General features: G+C 40.7%; 1 protein-coding gene across 1 annotated transcript in view; it reads left to right on the forward strand.

Annotated features, from left to right (window-relative positions):
* The window catches only part of KCNH1 (potassium voltage-gated channel subfamily H member 1), a 176,740-nt gene that overhangs the window by 12,591 nt on the left and 140,942 nt on the right, over window positions 1-23,207 (forward strand). Inside the window, exons 4-5 of the mRNA XM_063390736.1 lie at window positions 8,980-9,108; window positions 16,774-16,892. Of these exons, the coding sequence (XP_063246806.1) occupies window positions 8,980-9,108; window positions 16,774-16,892 (248 nt within the window). The remainder of the gene's footprint in view (window positions 1-8,979; window positions 9,109-16,773; window positions 16,893-23,207) is intronic.

Below are 23,207 nucleotides of genomic sequence, written 5' to 3' on the forward strand. Positions count from 1 at the left end.
TGCAGTCCTGGGAACCAGGAGAGTCTGGAATTCTGTCTTAGTTATCAGCAATTTGGCACCGAGAGACTCTGCAGCTACCCTTCTGTCATGCTGCAGCATATGGCCTGTAGTAGAGCCTGGGGCCTCTCTGTCTTTTATGCAGATTTAAAGCAAGGTAACCGTGGAGGGAGGAATACTTCCTGCCCTGCTGTGCACTCCCCGAGGAGAGGTGCCTAGAACAAAGTCCAGCTGTGCAGTAGCTGTGTGGTGTGACATGCCGAAAGACGGAGCTGTGCTGTGCACAGAGGGTCACAGGCATGGGAAAAGGGAAAGCACAGAGCTTGCTTTCAAGTTTAACAAACTGCAGGGCACCTGGTGTTTGTTAGATTTGCAGCTTTAGAGATACATTAACTACTGTTGCAGAGACTGACTAATAACACTAGAGAGTTTTAACTGAAAAATATCAGAAAGGGGACATCCTGGAACTTTTTCTCAATATAAGCCCCGTCACAGAAAACACTGTCCTATTTACCAGTCACTTAGCACCCAGACTGCTAAGTGGCCTTTCCTTTCTGGTCACCTTACCTCTGCCTGCAACTATGGCTTCATGATGGTTCAGATAATGAACATGATTGGTTCTAACCCGCTCTCAGTTTGAAAGCTTGGGAAAGGATCCTGAATTTTGTTAGACATCTTTTTTCCTGCACTTTGTTTCCTCTGTATGTTGCACTCTTGTGCTTTCTGCACTTCGGTCTCTCTGTTCTTTCCTCATTCTATTTTTCTTTTTAAAATTAGCCAGTGAAATAGATGGGAAATACATTTTTCTTGTTCTTTACCTGTCTACTTCCTCCTCATAAACTAACAGTCATGATAAAAAGCAAGGGGTTTTTTTCCTCTTTTGAGTTGTTAGATAATTTGTACGTCTTCCACAGCCTGCACATTTAATGTAATTCTGGCTGTTTTAACAGTACAGTCTCTATACTTTTAAAGGAACAAAGGAAAACAAAATAGGAGTACTGAGTTAATAATGATGTCTGTAGTGCAAGTCAATCTTGTACTTTTAGGAGCAACAGCCATTTTTTTCTTTCTGTGAGTAACAATTATTCCCTGGTCTTACATGTCAAAGCAGATTGAGACATTTAAGGATGCTACTTAGAAGTGAAAGGCTATTTTTTTTGACATGGTACTCTCTATGGTGGTGACCCATTGCTAGAATTTACTTGGTTGTTTGATAAGAATACAACATCCAGCTGACGATAGATACAATATATGCACAAACTTCATTGTAATTCACAGTATTAACTTTAGAAACAACAATTTTCTGCTTTCATCATGTTTGCATTTATGCATGCTGCCTCTACTCTGTCCTTCCCTTTCTTTGTCCAGTCCTCCCTGCATTCAAAACTGGCTATATTCCCTGTTTTCAGAACTTGAAGTTAAGATGTGACAGAGGTTTGATGATTCCTTGGTCTAGGCCCTTGATAACTTAGCAGATATGCAAAAATCATTGTTATTTTGTGGAAGAATTGCTTCCCAGAAATACAGAGCCTCTTCAGGATAATTGGAAGCAATTAGAGCAAACAGGAGCATAGCCACCAGATTTTGTCATTGTTGCTTTGATGCCATCCAGTAGCATTCAGTGGGGATTCATTGTCATACCTGGAAGGAGACAAAGTGAAAGCTTTCTTTAATCAGGACTGCAAAATGACAACAGACAGACTGATAGTAATTTTACATGAGAGCTTCAGTTCCATTGTTTAATTAGATGTGAGCGCCCAGTGATGCTGGAAATATTGTTTATTTTTATATGGGAAAATGAAAACATTACTAAATCTGAAGTCAGCAGCTATAAATGAACTTATATAAGTAGCTACTTTTGAATGAAGGAAGGGTACAGCTAATGTATGAGAAAATATTTTATGCCTAGCCTTAGATATAAAAAATATCTAAGGCTAGATATAAAATATTATATTGTATCTTACCTTACCTAAACTGATGTGTTTTAAACATCTAACTTATGAGATTTTGACAGCCATTTGTTAAGTTTTTACACTTTGTGGTCAGCCTCATGAGTTAAAATTGGCTGAGTAAATTAACGCTCAGGATTTTCCTTGGCTTGTTTTTCATCTACTATGTAGGCCTGGCGTACAAGCAGTGCAAAAGCAGGCTTGTTCTATATGCACTTGCTTTCATTATTGATGAAGTAAATTTTGTAAGAATACAAAATTCACTTGCTTCTATCTGTCCCTGAAGAGGTGGTGTCCAGTTGAAATCTAACCCCCTTTTCTATGCAGTACTTGACCTACTTCAGTGGAAGAAAATTTGAAGTGGGCTGAATCATCAAAGGTGAAGTGCATCAAGAGTTAGGAAGAGTCTTCAAGAGTCCCCTGTCTTAGCAGAAGCATTCCCACTGCCTATGGTCTGCAGCTGTGCAGCAGAGAGAGTGTTAAGACACCTTTTTTTTAAACTGTCTCAGAAGTTCTCTACAGAGAGGACCAGCAGAATGCTTGCCAGAATGCTGGGTGGGCTGTAGGTAACTATTTTGCACACTGCAGAGCAGTTTGATGAAGCGATAGCTCTTTGCTGAGTAGACATGTTATGGTGAAAGTCCCAAGGGCTGGGATGCATTTTCAATTTGTGCTGGGGTTCACTTCCCTGTTTTCTGGGTGCTTGAACGTTTAACAAATTTAATAGTGTGAATGTTTATGTGTGTGGTTTTTTTATTTGTTTGATTTTTTAAAATTTTTGTTTTAACATGTGCACAATCTTCTCCCGTCTTTCCTTCTGCCTTCTTCCCCCACTGTGTTAGAAAGCCTTCAAATGACAGAGAGTGACAAATCAGCCTAAAATAGTGATTTGGTAGATTCTACTGGCATTTATCTTTGGGACCAGTGCTTTCTATAGAGGTTCAAAAGCAAACGACCCCATTCTAATTTATAGGTAGCAAAATTCACCTCAGGGTGGTGGACCTGTGATTGCCCACCACTAAAGAGTTTCTCATAGCTATTGCTGGTTCAAACCATCTAAACCCATTTATATTTGTGTGTGCTGTGCCTGTACTGTCTCTACATGGAAACCTTTGCTAACCCATATTGTTGGACAGGAACAGAAGCAGGAAAGAATGAGGGTGTTGCAGTCAAGTGACATGTATCCTGCTCGACCTCTCACTGAAGTGTAGCTCCACTATTTGTCAAGCAGTGTGCACACCTGCTTCTCCTGTGAAATCCGTCTGTGTGAGTTCAGTTCAACAAGGTCAAATTAAATATTTTGGACTCATAAAACTGTTAATTCCCATTGATCTTGTCAAATTCAAATATATTGGCAAGAAAGACATACTGTCATCTCCACAAATATGTACAGGATTCCCAGAAGTAATCCTTAAGTATTTTTCCTGGGGTAAATGGAAAGAAGATCTCAAAACTTTACTGTTCTTTCCTTATACTCATGTTCTGTTCTTCAGAGAACCCAGAATCATGTGAACTGTGTCAGCACTACTGCAGTACAAGAGTGTGTGCTGAACCTTGGTTTCTACTGTGTTGTTTCAGTGTCATAGGATAACCCTTGTGAAGAGTAATTCCACCTTTGGGGACTAAAATTGATTTTTCTTATCTTAGCATGTAAAGATGTGACCTTTAGAAGCATTAGGTGCCACAGCATCCCAGCATCCAATAGAGAAGACATTAAAGTAACAACTTTAAAAGTGCTGTAGTGTATTTAAAGGTTGACTCTTGGCATGGAGTGGTGAGCTGCATGCAGAGTTGGTCTGTTCTCATTTGATACACTGCTCAAAGCTAGAGTCTATAGGAAGACTTCTGTTCTTTGTCTTGCATGGTCAAATGTCATGGGCTGCTCTGAACAACTGGTTAAAATTTGTGTGGGTATAATGGCTTGCCAAACTCTCTCTGATCACACCTCATCAGCTGGTTTGCTAGTCTGACATTGGACAGTCTGTGTGGGATAGAGAGAAACAATCTCATGCTGAGTACCTGGGCATAAGTGAAACCCTGAAAGGGGTGGCCAGCCATGCTGTTTATATAATTTAATTCCTGCTGTCTGCATTGCTGCATGTAGGAATAGGTGGAGAAAGGGCACATGTTTCTATTTCCATACTGCTTGGCTGTTTCCTTTCAGGACAATATGTGTCTGATGAGTGTTTGACTGAGACATCATCAAGTAACACAGAGGTTGTGCTGCTTAGAGGAAACTTGCCCCATTCATTAATGGCAGTGTAGATGTCAGCTGAATTGTCAAAACATGTTTTTTTTAATCGTATTTTTAAATTAATTTTGGTTTAATTAGTGGAAAGAAAAATTGTGTATTCCAGTTTTATTTAAACTGTGCTTTTTGTAGTTTCAAAAAGCACTTGGCCTCTTTGGTTAAATGGCCCAAGGTATGGGCAAAGAGCACATTTAAACAGTGGTTTTGATTTTCATATAGCCTATTTTTGTTTGGCTGGAGGGAAAACTTAGGAGAGCTCAATTGCATGCTTGGGGAGAAGCTGGAATAGACCTTTAAGATCTCTTTCACTTTGATGATGTAAGACTTTCTGAAAGACTTCAACTAAAGCTAAATAGCATGTGAAATGCTGGTGTTCCTGCCCAGCCAGAAGCTGAACATATCTTTGTTGAAAGACACAGGACTGGGAAAAAGGGTAGGGAAGAGACAGTAGTATTTGTCTTTCAGATGGGAACTTTAAAGATCTGCAGACATTTAGAGTGTCTTAGTCTGGAGAAGACTTGGGACTTGAAGCACAGCCCTTAAAATTGTCTTTGCTTTAAGGCAACACCATGAGTACGGTCCTTAGGCCATAAAAGCCTATCAAGAGCTGCACCTGTTAATTCTGGATTGTCTATGTAGCTTTGGTACCACAAGCCAAGCTGGTCCTATGGCAACTGTCAGGCATTCATTGTAGATTTTCATTTCTTCTCAGTTGTCCATGCTGCTTGTCCTGCAGCTTTGAAGGGCCATTCCCTTTTCTATCACGGTTGGTGCTATGCCACTAGACAAACACTGGATTCTTTCACTGCTGATTCCAAATCGAACAGAAGCCAATGTAGCTCATGAGTGTTTACTTTTTTATTTGTGCACTGGTATTATCACTGAACTTTACCAGGGAGAGAGGTTGCCAGGACTAAACACAGAATGTAAATGGAACTAGATGTATTGCTGGAAACACTGGTAAACACTTTCTATGTGGCTGTGCATCAGTGCAGACTGGGAAGTTACTCTTGTTTTGCTGTGAGAGCTCTGGAACGTGCTGCGGTTTCACTGCCTGAATAACCCACGGGCTGAATCTGAAAATCACATTTCTCATTGAAATGGCCTCTTTTGTGCCTCTTGCTAGTCACGGTTGTCTGGCTGAGCAGGGATGTTGGCTTTGACACCAACAGCATGAGGGCTGCCTGTAGGACGTTGAAATTCTAGTTTCCGACCTGATTTATAGGTAGTTTACACTTTAGGCTTTCCTGTTTAACAGTTAAATAAACTGTTTAAGAAGTGAAATTTTTCTGATAGTTAAGCCGGTATGCAGGACAAAACCCGAGCATGGCCACTTCTTGGCTGGGTCATTTGGTGTGTTCCCACATTTCAGATCCCAGTCCTGCTGTGAATGAGTTGCAGAGTGCTGTGGAAAGCCCATGTAAGCCAGCACTGTGAGCACTCACCTCATGACTGTGTTTTTATATCGACTTGTCTCCTATTCACAAGAGACACTGACAAGATGCTAGGGAATACACTGCAGGGAAAATACAATGTTGTGGAGGCAGGTACACGGCCTGGCAGAATTTTTCATCTACTTATTTCTGCCTTTGCAGTGTTACTGTGTAGATCCCAAACTGGAAGGTGTTTCTGCAGGCCCTGTGTGCCACCTTGATTTTGCATTTTGCTCTGTTTGTGGCACTCTGAAAATTAGGAGGGTACCCACATTGTGCATTTCATCAAACACACCTACTTTTAGCTGTCAAGAACATCTGGCTCTTTCCTTTAGCCTGTGGGGTGTATCACTAAGTTATACACTTGGTTCCAGGTAAAAAAGTGTTTTGTCTTCCTTCTTCCTATAAATAATGCAACACGAGTGGGAGTCAAGGGAGTCAGAAAGTAAAAACCCTGCTGATAAAAGCTCCTTGCCCTGCAGCAGCCTTGGAGAGGTTATTGAGAAAAGTCCTCTTGCTGCATTCAGAACATAGTAGAAAAATCTTGCAACAACATACTATAGCATAACCATAAAGGGAAGATGACATCATGCATCTGACAAATAGCCAGAATAGGAGGGTGAATTGCATCCTTTCTGTGTTGAGTACAGCATCTTCAAAAGCACAGTAGTAAGTTTTTATAGCTATGAGAGGCAGAGAAGAATCTGAGTGCGTAATTCAGCCTCAACGCCACAAAGGTTAATATTGTGAGCAGCCCATAGCAGAATGGCTATACCTTGAGGTAGTAAAACAATACAAAGTGGGTTTTTTGGAGGGGAAAAAAATCCCTAATCAAAAAAACTGCATGTAGATAAAGATCAAAAAGCAAGGCTGCAGATGGAGATCCTGGCTGATTAAAAAGTTGCAGTGTTAGTGAAGGGTGTTGAAGTGGGTAAAACGAAAAGCAGTTAGTCACCAAGGAGGCTCTGTAAAAGCAGGATACAGATTTGATCAGCCTCAGAATAGTTCACATGTGAAGTTGGGAAAAACAAGTAGGCAAGAAGAAACTGAGATAGGCAATTTTAGGAGCTCTTGAGAAAGGGTACTGTAAAGGGTGTTACTGTCTAGAAAATTGCTGTTGGCTGCTTCATGACAGTGTCTTCTGAGCTCATTAGCAAGTTAGTGATGATTTTACTGGCAGTTACTTTGCTGAATCTTTTTTCACACTTAGCATGTTTGTTTGTTTATACTTTTTGGAAGAGGTTGTTCAGGAATATTAACTCTTTAAAAAGAATTATTTTGACCCTTGAATACTTTCTGCTATGCAGGCATATTTCAGAAATGGCCAGCGATGATTCCATCTGGATTTCTCAGCTTTTTGAGCAGAGGCCTCCATGCATCATAGACCCTGCTGTTTATAGAAGTGGCTGTACATATGGCATGGAATCTCAGCCAGAGTTTGAAACTGCTTGTGTGTTATGCAGGCACAGTGGGAGCCTTAGGAATTGAACTTGGTTTATGGAAGTTGTCCATGGGTTTTGGAGATGCCCTGCCTTTCTGTAGCCAGAAAAGATTGCTCAGCACTGAGGCTAGGAAACAGCCAGGTGAGGCACTGGTAACAACAACCTCTCATATTAACATAGCTGGGAAAAAAGCTGCCTTTGCTTCCTTTTTTTGAACTTGCGAGGTAGCTGAGGGTTTTTTGTGACCCTTTGGCAGCCAGGAAACACAAGTTGCCCTCATTACTAAAAACTATTGCATGAAATATACCATGTTGTGCTCATGTTAAAATACTGAGCAATTCAGATGAAAGAGAATCTGATCACTAGCACAGAGAAGGGTCCTGTGACTGAGAAAGAAAAGGAATAGTCTTCTAAGATCACTCTAAAATAGACTTTGCTACACGAGTGACAAAGATTCTGTGGCACTCTTTATTCTGGCTTTCCCAGAGGGTCAAGCTCCTGCTGATCCTGATCTTATTTTGGCCCCTGGTATGTAGACCCTTGTCTCCAAACAAAGCTCAAAAGGAACAGAAAAAAAAAAATATTGGTCACAGCAAGCAAGCTTGAATCCTCTCTGTCTCTTACTTCTTGTACTTGCAAAAGCAATGATGAGTTGTTTTCATTATCTCTGAGGGTTAGGGCCAGTCTGAAAACCCATGTACAAAGTCCCTGAAGGCTGAGGTCTGGAATGTCCCTATTGCCATGTACCTCAGATTTAGAGAAGTCATCTTTTTATGTCTAAAGTTAAGACTGCAGACTTAAAAATGCTGCCTTCAGGGAGGTCCTGTTATCACATACAGGAGCCAAGTGCTTTGTTCTGAGCCCTTCAGTTGGCTTATACTCAAATATCACTAAAATCAGTGTGGTGAATCCTGTGAAATGAGTGGTAGACACTGCCTTGTGACATGGAACTTCATTGGTATCAGTGGGGTCTTCTCAGCAGCCTCAGTAAAACTGCCAGAAATATGGAAAGGCAGGGCTGACTGATAGATTCTCTCCTCAAGGTGATCTGTGTGGATAGAGGTCAAGGAGAAATGGCAGCAGCATCTGAGGGGTTCTATTGTGGCACCATCTTTTTCTGCAATGTGCAGGCTTTAATCTCTCAAGCAGTTTTAATTAGCAGTTCATCTGCTGCAGTAATTAGGAAGGTGCAGTTCTATGCAGTTCAACTTGCTCCAATCCACAGCTCGTGTTCTGGTCCTAAAGGCTTGTTCTTTCCTCAATTCAGTGGAGTCTTGCCTCATGCTGGAGTGACTGGGAACAGGCTCAGGGCAAGGCAAGCTGGAAAGCAGCATGTGAAGGTTTCCCTTCCGTGGGGGGATTTGCAGGCTGGGCCAGAGCTCCTGGAGCCTGGCTCTGAAGCTAGACATAGGCTGCTATAGTAGCCTGTGTCTGGTTAGGGCATGGTCTTTTTAAGGGAGTTCCCTGTTGGCAGGGAATTAGAAAGTCAACCAAACTGGTCATATTCTTGAGTTGAGATGCTGTGTTATGCTCATGTCCTAGGCACAGCTGGCCTGTTTTTAGATCCTGCAGAAAACAGCAAGACGCTGTTGTGTGCAGCCTTTGCACCTACATGGGACTCTGGTTTCAGGAGATCGCAAAGCAGCTCTTAAACCCAAGAGTTAACTTTGCAGATGAAGTTCAGAAATAGGGTGATTCCTGAAGATTAAAAACCTCAGCAGAGACAGAGCAGAGAACTTAAATAACAGACTTATCAGCTGCTTTGTTATTTTTCCTAATAGGTGTTTGTAAAAAAAGTTGACATTAAAGTAACTTTTACAGATGGCTGATTTGACATGTAAACATCTAAACTGGCACATTTACTGTTCTCCTGCCATTGACCAACTCTTTCATGTGTTTGTTTCCAGGAACACCTGTCTGGTTCTTTGTGAAAATTGCTCCAATTCGAAACGAGCAGGATAAAGTGGTTTTATTTCTTTGCACTTTCAATGACATAACAGCTTTCAAGCAACCCATTGAGGATGATTCATGTAAAGGTTGGTCGTTTTCACAATTATATATTTATGCTGCTTTTGTTTGTTTGTCCTGATCTTGAAAGAGCTGAAGTCCTTTAAATACCCAAGCCAAAGAATTAAATGTTAAAATAGCTTGTAGCTGTGCCAATGGGTATGACATTTGTGCAAGAAATGGTTGCTGGTTTCTTTAGTGAAATTGCTCTGGCCTGCACTGGAAAGGGTCATTGCTAATGAAAGCCCCAAGTGCTTCAGAAAGCCCAGTTTATATGATAAATAAGTACTGCTCTTCCTTTAAAATACACTATTAACCCACTCTCCAGCGTAGCCTTCAAGGCTTCACAATGTTGCTCAACAGCCCTGTACAAATTTTGTGTGAAACTATATGCAAAAAATGAGGAATTAACTCTGTCTGAGTCTAGCAAAGATAGGAGCAATTAAATTCTGCCTGACTTGGTGTTACTTGTCATTATTATGGGATTTCTTATTTTAAAGTTCTGGACTAGTTTCCTTTAGCCTGTGTGAAGAGATTTGGGTTATTTTAAGTGGAATCAGGTTTAAGCTGTCCTGGTGAGTGAAACAGCACTGCAGTGTTCTGCTCTTAACCCTTTGCTGAGCTACAGCCTGGAAACGTGGAAGCAAACTCAGCTGTGACAGCAGCATAAACTTTCACTCAGGTTCAGATCCTGTCAGAAACAGACCTTTTCTACCCTATGGAGAATTAGAAACTTGCGTCCTCTGGGGTAAAAAAAGGATGGAAGTTCTCCTGTTTGCATTTTTGTAGTATTTAATAATATTTGTAGTATTAAGTTAAACAGGAAACTTGCTGTGAAGATGAACTGATTTACATTTGCTCTCAAAATGTTATTCTTTAAAAACATCATTTCTCAAAGTGGAAACACCTGTTACCATGAAAATGAACTACAACCTTGACAAACATACCCTCTTCCAGACTATGTGGGTAATTTTTTTCTCTTGTTAATGCAATTTGTTTGGTTCCTTATTGCTTTAATAAAATTAAATAACCTTACATTGTCAGAAAGTTTGGGTCTACAGTATTTTTTCCCTGCCTAGTGGTCCTCACTGTATCCTGATGAGGAGGGACAGCACAAATAAATCAGCATGATGCAGTAAAGCTGGCTCTCATTTATTTGCTGGTGGTGAAGGCCCTTGCTTCATTTAGCCGGTAGATAAGCAGGGCTTTCACTCAGGAGTGGTAGCTGTGTCTTTTTGCTTCCACAGGAGCTCCCTAATGTGGTAGAGATAGGCAGTTTGTCCTTCACTTTCAATACAAAGAAACACTTCAACTTTTTTGTTTTCGGTACCAGTATGTTGAAGAAAGGGAATGCTATTTTTTTTTTCTTTTTAAATCTCCTTTGGATCTTGAAATTATGCTGCTCTTGCAGTGAGTGTGGAAATTCTCAGTGGTTACATATCTACAGCATATAGGCACTAAACCTACACATAAGTGCATGGACTTGCAGAGGAGTTGACGATGAGCAGAATTTCTCCCTCTGGCCCATGGAAACTGGCAAAGTGACTAACAGAGGTTGCAAACAGAAGAACTGAATGTATTATTTAGAGGCCACTGATTCACAGCTCCGCACTCCTTCCCTGAGTGCCATGTCTTTATGTACAGAAGGGCTTGTGCACTAAATGAGTCTTCCAAATATTATCTCTGCATCTCCTAAAATTAATAAAGTTGCAGAAGTTTCATTCTGGTAAAGAGTTCTGTCACTTTATACACAAATCAAGCATGATATAAATGCAACTGCACTTTCTGTTTTCATCCTTAACTTACTCCTTTTTCTTCCATAATTTACTTGCTGTAAGCTAGCTTTGGAATTTTATTCTGTAATATTGTATTAATCACTCAATGGCTTGATGAGCAATTTCTTGGAGGAGCTGATTTGTCAAACAGAATTTTACATGTGTGTCCGTGTCTTTAATGTTAGATCTCATTGTGCAATGGTATACTGTAACAGGGGGAGGAAAAGCAGCTATGGGGTGTTAGAGAATCATCTGTAGTAGGGTCTAGGATTCACAGAGTGGAAATATGGTTTTGGAAGATCTAAAAAAGGTAAAATTGTACCAGCTTGTTCTAAGAATCGTTAACACACATGAGCTTTGAGGAGGACATATTCTTTGGGCTGTGTACAGTGTTACACGGGAACTTTGTAGCATACTTTTGAAAGAGGGCAATTTTCTTAGGAATGTTTCTCATGTTCTCAATCCAAATGAACTCTCAATCTGAAAAACTAAAACTGTGAACTGAAAACTGATTGCTAAATCAGTTCTTTTTTCCTTCTTTCACCTTCAGTCAGCTTAGCAAGTACTTTTCTTTTACTGTGTTTGTATGTGAAATCAGTTTCCTGCGCTTATGAGCACTTAATATGTAACAGGTTGCCTGTAGATGCAGATATGTTAATAAAATATGCTATTTGCACAGTTGCAGAACGTTATAGTTTAAAGTACTTAAGATTTTCAAAATCAGTTCCTGTATGTCTATGTAGCAAAAAACATTAAATCGATCACATTCTTGTACTACATAAAAAGCAACTAATCTGTCAGGCTGAGGCTGCTTAGCTGTGGTAGATCTTGGTTTTCTATCACCTGCTGGCAATTTCAAGCCTGATTGTTCAGCTGCAAATGATGCAGCTCCTCGAGTGAAAAGTGTAGAGCTGTAGTGGCAGGTGTTTGACTACACAAAGATGAATAGGCATCTTTCATCTGAAGGTGACTCGGAGGGATAGAAGGTCCCAGTACTATTTTTCATGCTTAAGGTTTTTTTATTATTGATTGATAATATTGGGCATTGGAATAGATGAAACAAAAAAATCACATAAAAAGTAGAGTTCTCATTGTAGCCTTTGTTAATTGATTTAGATCATGAAGGTGTTTCTTTTGTGACTTCAGTGGAAGGTAAGTAAGCTTGCTTTTAAATGCAGAAGCTTTAAAAATAGTTCGTTCTAAATAAAACCACTTAAAAATAGTGTGTCAGTGATGTTGATAACATTTTTAAACAACCTCTTTCCACTTTTTCCCATTTGCTTGCTCCTTGAAAAAATCAGGGAAACAAGGTTTACTTGAATAGAAGAAGGTAAAATCAAGCTATAGCGTAGCTAAATTTGGCTTGTCAAGTGGTAGATCACCTTAGCTGAATTTTAAAGCATATGTTATATTTAGAATTAATGCATTTTGTCTGTATATGTCTCTCCTGGTTTGAGATCTAACACACCAAGTATGAGATGCTTGAGAATAATGTATAAAGTGGAACGCATCACTCTATGCAAAACATTTATTTGTGCAGACAAATAGAAACTGTGCCTCCACTCTGAGTAGCTTGTAAGAAATTTGTTTTTAATGTATGAATATGAATGTACGAATGTACAGGTTTTTAATGTATGAATACAAGGTGAACAAATCCAGAAGTGTCTATGCAGTCTCATAAGAGTTTGACAACTAAGCTTTGGATCCTAATTTTTGCTTTTGATGCCTCATTTTTATACGAAGAGGTGGTCAAATTCAACATTATTGAATCTAGTAGTGAATGGTTGTTATCCTCCAAGATGATGTAGCCCTCTGTGCTTTGTAGCAATCATCAGTTGCCGTCTCCTCTGCAGAAGATGCTTTATTTCATTTTGCAGCTAAGCTGTTCTTTGCATAACAAGCAGGAGTACAGACACAAAAAAATTGTCTCCTTCATCTTAATTCAGGGAAAAATTCACGTTTTCATTTTTTCCCCTTTTTGTTTCTGTTTTTCTTTTTCTTTTTTAAAATTTTTGGTTCTGTTTTTAAAGATGTATTTATATGAACAGAGCCAGTGTTTGAAATATTTTGATTAAGATATACTCTGCTTTCATCTGGATGAAATGTTTTCTTAAAAAGAGGAAACAAATGAAAGGGAAGTAGTGAGTATATTAAAAAACTTTGGTATGCTTTCCCAGTCCAGATGGAAAAATAATACTGTTTTAGTCATGAGGTTTCAAAGAGAAGGAGCACTGCAGAGAAGCTGGATGGATGTAAGCAAGGATCTTTCATGTGTGAGCATACAAAGGTGGCTTGAGAGGAGGCAAGAACTGCTGGAATCTTGATTTATTCACATTTACACAGTTATGTGAACAACAGTCCTGTGGACAAACAGGTTGTTCCCTAGCAGACAATGGCTTCTTGTTCTGACTCTAGGAATTGTGCAAGTCATGGATCAGCAACGTGGTAACAAGGGTTCTGTAAATGCCACAGTCCCTAATGTTTGAATTATTGAGTTATCAGGAATGAATTGAGGAGAGTGGTAGGAAACAAATAGCTACCTACAATAAATAATAGATGCTGTTGTGCTTGGTTATCAACTTAAAAATACAGAAAATTGGCTTCTTCAACTGAAGGCCATTGTTAAATGAAACTTTATGCTTCAAGAAGAAAAGTTTTGATGAGTTAAATGCCACAGCATAAAAGTATATTTCAATGCCATATTTCCACATGAAACAAATCTCAGGGGACAGCTTTTGTAATAATCTTGTCTTGGGTGTTATCAGAAGCAATTTTTATTCACCTTTTTAGTGAAGAAGTGGTGTAAAACTGAAAGAACATCATGGAATGCAGGAGTGCTGAAGTCAGTGCTGGTAATCTTGAAGGCTTTCCACCCTTTTGAAGCTGGAAATGTTTTAATGTCATCATATTGCTTTGTCTGTGCAGGATATTTTCTGCAGAACTGAAAAAAGAGACCAAACAATGATAAAAATGGGTTAAAATCAAAGACAGGGGCACAGGCAAGCACTGCCATGGGGTGGTATCCAGCTTTATGTTTCATTCCTGAATTTCAAGCTGTCTTCTATGTGAACTTATCTTGTTTGCAGAATATATGTGTGTGTATTAGAACCACCTATGATCATTAGATTTTAAATTTAATTTATATTTTCTCTGTTGCTAGAGGAAAACAATGGATATAGGGCTGTACCAACTGCTTGTGTTGAAAGAGAACTCCTAATCCATATCATCTGGTCCCTCTGTTTTAGCAGGACTGACTCTAGTATATTCTTACACCATTTTGAAGCTTAGTTCCTTGTCTTGGAAAGCTCCATGACCCTTGAAATTTAGTGTTTGTGTTCAATCCTATGGCTGAAGCCCATTATTTGACCTGTCTTTGTTGGATAGATAACTGACTTACTCTTGGCTGTGACTGTCCTTAGGGTTCTGGAGGAAAAGTTGCAATAAATTCAACAGGTACTGTTATCTTTTCAGGCATTACTGGAGATGTTAGAATTCAAAAAGTTCAGTACTGGCATTCTATTTATTTTTTATTTTCGTTTTCCTCTGCCACAATCTGCAGGTCTAACTGTATGTTGGATCTGTCACGTTTTTATCCTTTTCTTGCACAAAAACTGAGACCCCAAAGGCAATACAAGGAGAAGAGTGTTCTGTTCTAAAGATGAAATTCTTACACGTTGCACGTTGATTCAGTGCTTGGTTTTGGGCATGCTATGGCACAGTGGTGGGTGTATCTCTGAGCTGGGCTCCCAAGTGTGGTACCCTATGCGTGGAGAGAATTAGGGTACGTACTCCCAATTTGTGTCCACACTGCTTTAAAAAGCCAAGCTGAAAAGCCCTGCCTTGTGACAAAATCCCTTGCCTAGAGCAGTTATATTGCTTTCAGATCAGAGTTTGGAGTGGAGGGTGAGATCTAATGTTTGTGGAAACAGTTCTTTTGTGTGCCATTTAGGTACCCACAAGTGAGATGTTCAACACATAGGGCAGAGGGATGCTGAGGAGAGAGGAATGGGTTAAGTTGTATCCTTCTCAGGGAGATGACTCCTGGGAAGAAGGGAGTGCACCCGAAGGTGCTCAGAATTCATAGCCACAACTCATGCCACAGAGTTGTCTGGCAGTGCTTTTGAGCAAGTAAGCTCAAACGAGGTGCTTCCTTTTCATCCTCGCTCCGTGTATGTCTGAATAGCCCAAATCTTAGCACGATGTTTGGAAGAAGATGCACACTGACAGTTTGTCCTCAGGTTTTGAACCAAATTTCGAATCTTCCAGAAGACTGCCCTCTCCATCAATCCGGTCTGAGTTAGTAAAAGGAGCTGTCTATGTTATCTGTCATTAGAAACATTTTGCGTGTGATAAGGGAGGCAGGTTTCGAGTTGCCGGGTGAAGCCGGAGCTCCGTGGTCTGTTCTGGTTTCCGCCGGGGCTGACATTAGCGAGCAAGCCCCGCTCGTTCCCTTTCAGCACCACGGCCAGCGCCGGAGCGCCCGTCCCGCCGCCGCTCCCTCCCGGGGCCGGGAGCTGCGATCGCCCCTCGGAGCATCCAACAGCCCCCTCGGAGCATCCAACAGCCCCCTCGGAGCATCCAACAGCCCCCTCGGAGCATCCAACAGCCCCCTCGGGCCCCGTCGGGCCCCGTCGGGCCGGCCACCTGCCGAGCCCTGCACCCGGGCCCGGTGAGAGGCTGGGCGAGATGCGCTCGAGGCTCGTAAAGCCAACTGTATCCTGGGATGTGTCAAAAGCAGTCAAGGGAGATGATTCTCCCGCTCTACTCCAATCTTATGTGAACACACCTGGGGTACTGCACTCAGGTCCGAGTCCCCAGTGTAAGAAGGACCTGTTGAGTGAGTTCAGAGGAGAGTGACAAAGATGCTCAGAGGGCTGGAGCACCTCTGCTGTGCAGACAGGCTGGGAGAGTTGTGAATGTTCAGCCTGGAGAGGAGAAGACTTCAAGGACACCTTATAATACCTTCCAGTACCTAAAAGGGATCTACAAGGAAGCTGTGTAGGCAGCATTCTCCAGAACCTGGTTCTCATTATAAACTCATTCTTCAAAGTGCTGAGCATCCTTAGTTGGAGTAGGAGATGAGGAGTAGGAGCTCAAGAGCTCCCAGGTGGTGCTAGCATTTCTCAAGACTGGGACTAAACAGACTGATACTTTCCTTTCAGTATACCAAAAATATCCAGATGTATACTCTGCCTTTCTGTTATGGCAAACTACTGCTCATAAAGATTATAGTTGTAGCTAGTGCTTGTGACTGTCATTGAAGGTCTTCTATTTTGAGGGATATTTGAAATCACTGTGAAAAATATTCTGAATTAAAATTCAGCATATGACTTCTCTGCCAGAAGCTGCTAAATGTTTAATTTGAGTTTGAGAAAATCTATTAGTATATTCCCCCTTTTGTTTAGAGAGAGTAAAATTGATGATTTTGTTTTGCTTTTCTGCTCTGCTTTTTATTATTGTATGTATATTTCTCTGCATATTCCAGATCTGTGCTTGATGCATCTGAGGCCACATTCACTTCTGTTACAGACAACTGTAATTTTCATTGTGTGTGACTCTGGCCTTACATCTTGATTAGTCTGGAGTGTCTTCTGCAGTGCTGTGAGATCCAAATCTGATCATTAGATTTAATATGAGATTATTGTACAGTGGACATTTATCCTTGCAAAATATGCAGTTCATGTAGCAGTGCTTTTGTAGAGTCATTGAATATAAGTCACAGAAGTACTGTACCACACTGACACCTTTTTTCTGACTTGCTTTTATCTGGTACTTGGCTAAATTATACTCCCTTCTGGCCAGTATTAAAGCAGATTGCTCTGTTTTAACGTCTTTTTCTCCCTTTGGTTGTAAGAGTTTTTCTGAGGTACACTTGCAGCTTTTTTTGGTAATGTGTCTAATCTTGCATGTTTTCTCAAGGTTGGGGGAAGTTTGCCCGCTTGACCCGTGCCCTCACGAGCAGCCGAGGAGTGCTGCAGCAGCTTGCTCCCAGCGTGCAGAAAGGAGAGAACGTTCACAAGCACTCAAGACTTGCTGAGGTAATTTTTTCTTTCCCCAGGAGGCTGTAAAGAAATGTTTTTATCCTTTGTGGGTATGCCGTCTCTGCGCAAGCCAAGAACTGTCAGTCCTCCCTGCCATGGGAATCTGGTACATGTGCTGTGAAACGCGTCCTGTGACAGCAGAATAAAAACACGTATCCCAAAATCTTCATGTACCCTAATTGCAGTGTTGTGTTCCATATCTTAGCAAAGTCTTAGAAAGGTGTTATTAAAATAATACTTTCTTGCTTGTTTTCATTCTTCTGAGGGGCTTAATAAGAGTAGGATCTTGGACTATCTACTTATGTAAAACTGAGGTGAGAAAAACTCAGTCTAGTACACAAGGAAATCCTGGAGAATCCATGACATGGTCATTCTCTGAATTAATTTATGTCTAGTTACTTTTCAGTGGGATCCCAGCCCTGCATTATTAACTGGTTAAAACCTGTGTTTAAGTTACTGCTTTTATGGACAGAACAGTTGTAAGATGCCGCAGGCAACACTGCAGACAGATCAGGAAAATGAAACCTGGTGATTTAAGTAGCATCTCAGAGTTTTGAGAGAAGCTCCAGGCAGAGAAGGCCCCTCGAAGCACTTAGGGTTTGAGGGCTTTCACCACGAGGGGGAGAGACTGTCCCAAGTTTCCTGTAGCTGTCTCCTGGGCCAGTAAGGGTCTCCCTGGTGTGAAAACAGCTCGGGGAGAGCTTTGATATGGTGTTAATGACGGCACAGCCAACATAACCTGGCAGTCCTGTGTCACTTCCTGCTGTGAATGCCATGGCAGCAGCTATGACTTGACAATCATTCTTGATCTTCCTGTGCAGCTGGAGGTGTGAGGTGCTGATGGGTTCCATGAGGTCTCCATGTAGTCAGTCATACTATACTCTGTTAGTTCTCTTGTATACATCTTAGTTTCTGTGCAAACTAAAAATCTCCTGTCTTGTTACTGCGTATAATGGCAGAATTCCTGCAGACAGGATCTTACCTAGTCAGTGTTTAATACAGAAGAACTCAAGAAGGAGAAACCAATTTCTGTTGGAAGCAGAGAAATAACATGGATCATACTAGCACAGGGGAGGGACAGACATTCACACGGACACTGTACTGCAAGACCACCATGTGATTAGCCCATGTCCACCCTGAGGTTGCTTTGGTGTCCTGGAATTTGGAATCTAATCCTACTCAAGGCTTCATATCAAGTAATCCTTTCTTCTCTTTAGATCTCCACCCTTGAATTTTAGTTAATGCTGAAATGTAGGCATCAAAATGTAAGACAAAGGGTCTGAGGCTGTTCTGTTTGGCAACAGACTGGATGTCAGTGACTACATGTTACTGAAACATTTTGAAAGTCCATGTGCTCAACAAGTCTTTGCAAGTATTCTTACTGGCACAACCAATTGATTCATTACAAATAATAAAGGGCAAGTGTATAGTTTACATGTCTGAAATGAGTTTCTTTAATTGCTGACTAAATATTGCGGTCATAATTTCACAAAGAACATTGGCCCCAGCTGTGATGTTAGGTAGCTTTTTTTTTCTGCTGTAATTCCATTTAAGTCAATAGAACTACACCAGAGAAAAGAAGAGTGCAGATAATCATACAGACAAGACCACTTTTCTTTATTTGAAGATATATGGGGTGCCTGACTTCTTATTCTGCAAAGGTTTCTTGATAATATTGAATATGGGATCTCTGAGTTCCCTGTTGTATTTTGAAATATTTTTCCTTTTTCTTTTTTTAATCCCTGCAGTAGCCTATCTGAAATTTTAAAATTCATCCTTTTTCTTTTGCTACTCACTATGACATTTCACATCAATCTTGTTTGTGTGCGAAGTCTCCACATTTATTGCAGTGTTGTGTTGCTTTTAGTTATTTATCACTTATATATTTGAATGTCTCGGGAGGCTGTTGCATCCTAGAACCTGAGCAGAGCAAGGTGTTGGAGCCTGCCACAACAGCTTACAATTTGTTATTGTTTATGAAACAGTTTAAGAAAGGTGTTAGTGACAGACTCACAGGCCATGGATAATACAAGCAGTGTCAGTGAAGCTTCAGTCTCTGACTTTTGCCAGTAGGCATAGATTTTTTTTTCAGCCTGACTTCTCTAATAGCAGTCATACGAAAACTACTCAAATTAATTATGCAATTATCACAAGAGTGTTAGGTAACTGTGAGACAACATTTTGCAATAGGAGTTTATAAAGTAACTGATTCATTTCTTTTGCTTAATCACCAGGGAGCTGGTTGTAGGGATGGCTCTTCCTGGTCACTGCTGAATGAATACATGTGTCATCTGCACCTGTGGTCTTAGCTGATGTGTTCTGCACCTTTGCCAGGCAGTTCTGGGCAAACAAGACTGTGCCAAAAAGAAAAAGAAGAAGAAAAAAAAAAACAGTTAGGAGAAAAAAAAAGCAGAGAAATTATAATGGTGCTTAGCAGCACTGCTTAAGAATGGAACTTCTGACATGTTTTGTTTAACATTGTTTACCAGGAGCTTATAACTGCCATTAAAATTACCAATCAAAATATTGAGCCTTAGCACCTAGCCCTTAACTTGGGAGCAATTTGTGTAGGTCCTTGGGAAAACAAAAGCTAGGGAGAGTGAGAGAAAGCAAAGAGGTGCAATTGAAAACATGAAAAGGAGAGATTAAGCTGGAAATGATTGTGTGTTTGTGTGTTAGCATTTTTTTTTTTGGCCCCCAGCCATACAGTCTAAAAAATGAATAAATCATTGTAACCACTTTTGATGCAATTAATGAATCCTGATTTGGGATATATTCACCACTTCGTAAAAAATAGGATTTGAAAAAAAAATTGCTGTGTTTAAAAAAGAACACAGTCTTGTAAAACCCATGATGAAATCTGGTGTTTCTGCTCTTAGAAATTCTCCAGCATTAGAGAGCTATTAAAGCAGCATACATCATTACCAGAAATAATAAATGCAGATAATACAGCTGTATTATCTGATGAATAGTAAGTAACTGAAATAATACTTTCATCAATAAGTTTCAGGAATAAGTATTTCTTTTACTATGACAAACTGTATAATAGTGAAAAAAATTCCAAAACCAGAGCTGTTTCAATTATTCAGAAAACTGCAGTAATCAAATTGTCCAGTGCATATGAATCAAAGCTCAGCATTTTGGTTTATACAGTTGTGTACATTCTCTTCATAATTTACTTTTATATCAGTCTCTTGGGGTTTGTGGTTTTTTTTGCTCTCCAGGAGAAGTAGCTTTACAAGCTGTTTGAATGTGGTTAGTTCATGTGGGTGTGTAACCACACCTGAGTGCTTTGGCAAACCTGTCTCAGGGTGGCACTGCTCTCCCTAGAGCCTGGAGTGCAGCAGGAGCACCTTGGAATAGGGCAGAAGGTGCTTGGCATCGACCTGGGCTTGCTGGATGGTGCAGGGGGAGTGGGGTTTATAGCTCTTAGTCTCCAGATGACCCAGGGGTGGTGTGTGTGTGGGGAAGGATGGTGAAGAGATGGACTAGAAATAGAAATAGAAGGTGTGGCCCTTGGTGTGAAAAGTGGAAAAAGGAGCTCTTGTAACTTCCAGTGCTGTGACCTGACAAAACCTTGATCTTCAGCCCTAAGCTCTGTGGGCCTCCCTCCGCAGTTTCTGTGCAGTTCTGAGCTCCTTTGTTGTGCTTTAGGATAAAGGCACATGCTTGTTCTCTGAGATTATTAAGCTTTGTTTGTAGGCGTGGTTCTTTTCCTTCAGTGAAATGAAGAATTTGGTGCCTTTGAAAGCTCTTGGCTGGCAGTTCAGGCACCACGAGACTTTTGCCAGCGTGCCAAGCAGGTTGCCTTTGCTGGGAGAGATAGTGTGAGCTGGGGCAGTGCCCTTCTTTCACCTCAGGCTGTGAAATCATCTCTAGCAGTGCCAGCAAGATGGGGTGGTTTTACAAAGGTGTGTGTTAGTGATGTAGTGAGAGGGAGCCCAGGCTAGAACTTGTCACCTCCACCCCCACCAAAAAGAGGACTGGGGACACCTCAGGCTTGCTGCAGGTGGCTTTTCCCACCTGGTGAGTGATTGGAATCCCTGTATCATTCCTTGATGCCTGTCTCCTGCTCTTCCATTCAGGATTCATGCCCACGGTGCTGGTGCACATCTTTCTGCTGCAGACCAAATAAAGCCATGGCTCCTGGTCCCTTTAGATAACCATTGGTAAGGCTTCACCAGAGACTCCAGAGGGGTAACAGAAGTTCAAAAGACTTGTTAATAAGGTCCCTAGCTGTTTAGATAGTTTAGAGTATGTTTACTTTCTAAATAGAAAGGGAAGGAGATCAATCAATCATCAATCCTTTTATTTTCCTGTGCTGTAGCCCTTGAATCTCAAACAAGTAAGGAGAAAGTGCTTTGTATTGGTGATGACATTTTAAAACACTGAAGCAGCAGTTTATTGTCTTAATGAGTTGGAACTAGAAGTCTGTTTTTTCTGCTTTCAGTTCAATTTTATATCTTTTCATTTCCACTGGCTTTATTTTAATGTTTTTTTCTGTCTACAGAAAAATAATGGACACCATAATTTTGCCCCTTCTTTTTTACCAAACCTAGATTGTTCTTACCTTTTCCCTATTTGGGTATGCAGGTATACATTAATGTATTTTCCAGTAAATTTAGTTTTGTTGATGCAAAATTTTCACAAATTCTTGGAGTACAAAGAGAGCAGCAGTGACCAAAATGGAGTGCATTATACAATTCTCAGTGTAGAACCTATGTTTGTACAGATAAGAACCATCTGACAAGAGCAAACATTTTTTTTCAGTTTTTCATGGTTGAGCTTCCTGTGCTGATTAGAATAGTTACCAAAACATTGGACTTACTCATGTAATACCGGGGGCTAAAAAAGTAAGCTGTAGTCGGCCTGTGATTGCAGAAGAAGCAATTATGCTTTCCTGCATTTGCAGGGTGACCCCATTTCCCCACACCAGTAAAATCTCAGCATTAGAACTGAAATCCCACTAAACAAGAAGTGTTGCTATGTGATGGAGGTGCTTAGTTTTGCTGTTTAGTTATTCCAGTGAATGAGTATTGCAGAGGAGTCTCCTTGCCCGGTGAAGCATATTTCAGGTCAGGCTCCTATGTCAGAGTGGCTGCACATGCAGAGCCTCATAAAAGCCAGTAGTAACTCATTGGTTTCCAAGTGGTTCAGGTGCAGCTGCAATGTGCAAAAGGAAGGGCAGGAGATATTTGCAGTATTGATTTGGGCTAGAGCTTTTGTTGGGAAAAGACATCCCAATGTCTGTCACGGGGACTGCAAACAAGCCTTGAGGGGAATGATGCCCTGAGTACACACACAGACTCTATACACAACGTCTGTCCCTCCCAGTCACACCAGTGACTTTTCGGGACTGCATGGGCTGGTCAGTGCCTCCTGCAGAGAAGAGAGACGGCATGTGCTTGGTGCTGCTTCCAGCTCGTCTCAACACAGGACAGCTTAATTCCCTTTGTTTTTGGTAGTATGGAGAACCTACATGGGTCTGCAGGTGAAATGTTCCTTTCTCCTCTTTGCTGTAACAAAACAGCAAAACAAAAATACTGAGTCCTCTTTTTTTTTTTTTACATCGATTTTTTTTCAATGTTTTTTCAGACTCTCAATACCTCTGTGGTAATGTGCAGGTCTGTCAGAGCAGGTCATGTTAATTCTCTTCAGGAGAACATACTGGGCTCAAAGTCAGCAGGCTTGCAATTCCCATTCTCATTTACACGTGTGTGAGGAGCTGTGATCTGACAGTGTCTTACCCCTGTTGTGTACACGAGTAAGTGATTATGTGATGTTCAAAGCAGCAGGGAATCTCATCTGAGACTGTTTTGTCCAAACTTTTGTAGCTGATTGTTTTCTTTTGTCCCCTTTGGCTGAAACTGTTGGAAAAAAATCTCACCAGTTCACCAAAAAAAGAGAAGGAAAAAAAAAAGGCACTCAGAAAAGCCTGCAGATAAAATCCATGTCTAAATAACTGACATTAAAACAGCTGAGATAAGGAGCATGAAAGGAAGACATCCTTCTGTTCTAGTTGTGTTGTCTTATCTTTTCCCAGAGAAAATCGGCCATTTAATTTCCCTCCCTGCTTCCTATTGCTCTGAACTATGTGTAAATAAATGTGAAAAAGGAACCATGCTCCTAAATAATACTTCTCACAGGTTTTGTGAGTTTGCCATTACTAAACACATTTCACTCAAACAAGCCTTCATGTCTCTTTCAGTCCTCATTCATAACTCATCCAGGGTAAAATTTGCTTTAAAATTTAACTTCTCTTTATTTGGACATAGGGTCTGGATTTTGATTTCATCCTCACGTATATCCATA

This window comes from Prinia subflava, chromosome 2, assembly GCF_021018805.1.
Source record: "Prinia subflava isolate CZ2003 ecotype Zambia chromosome 2, Cam_Psub_1.2, whole genome shotgun sequence".
Classification (NCBI taxonomy): Eukaryota; Metazoa; Chordata; class Aves; order Passeriformes; family Cisticolidae; genus Prinia; species Prinia subflava.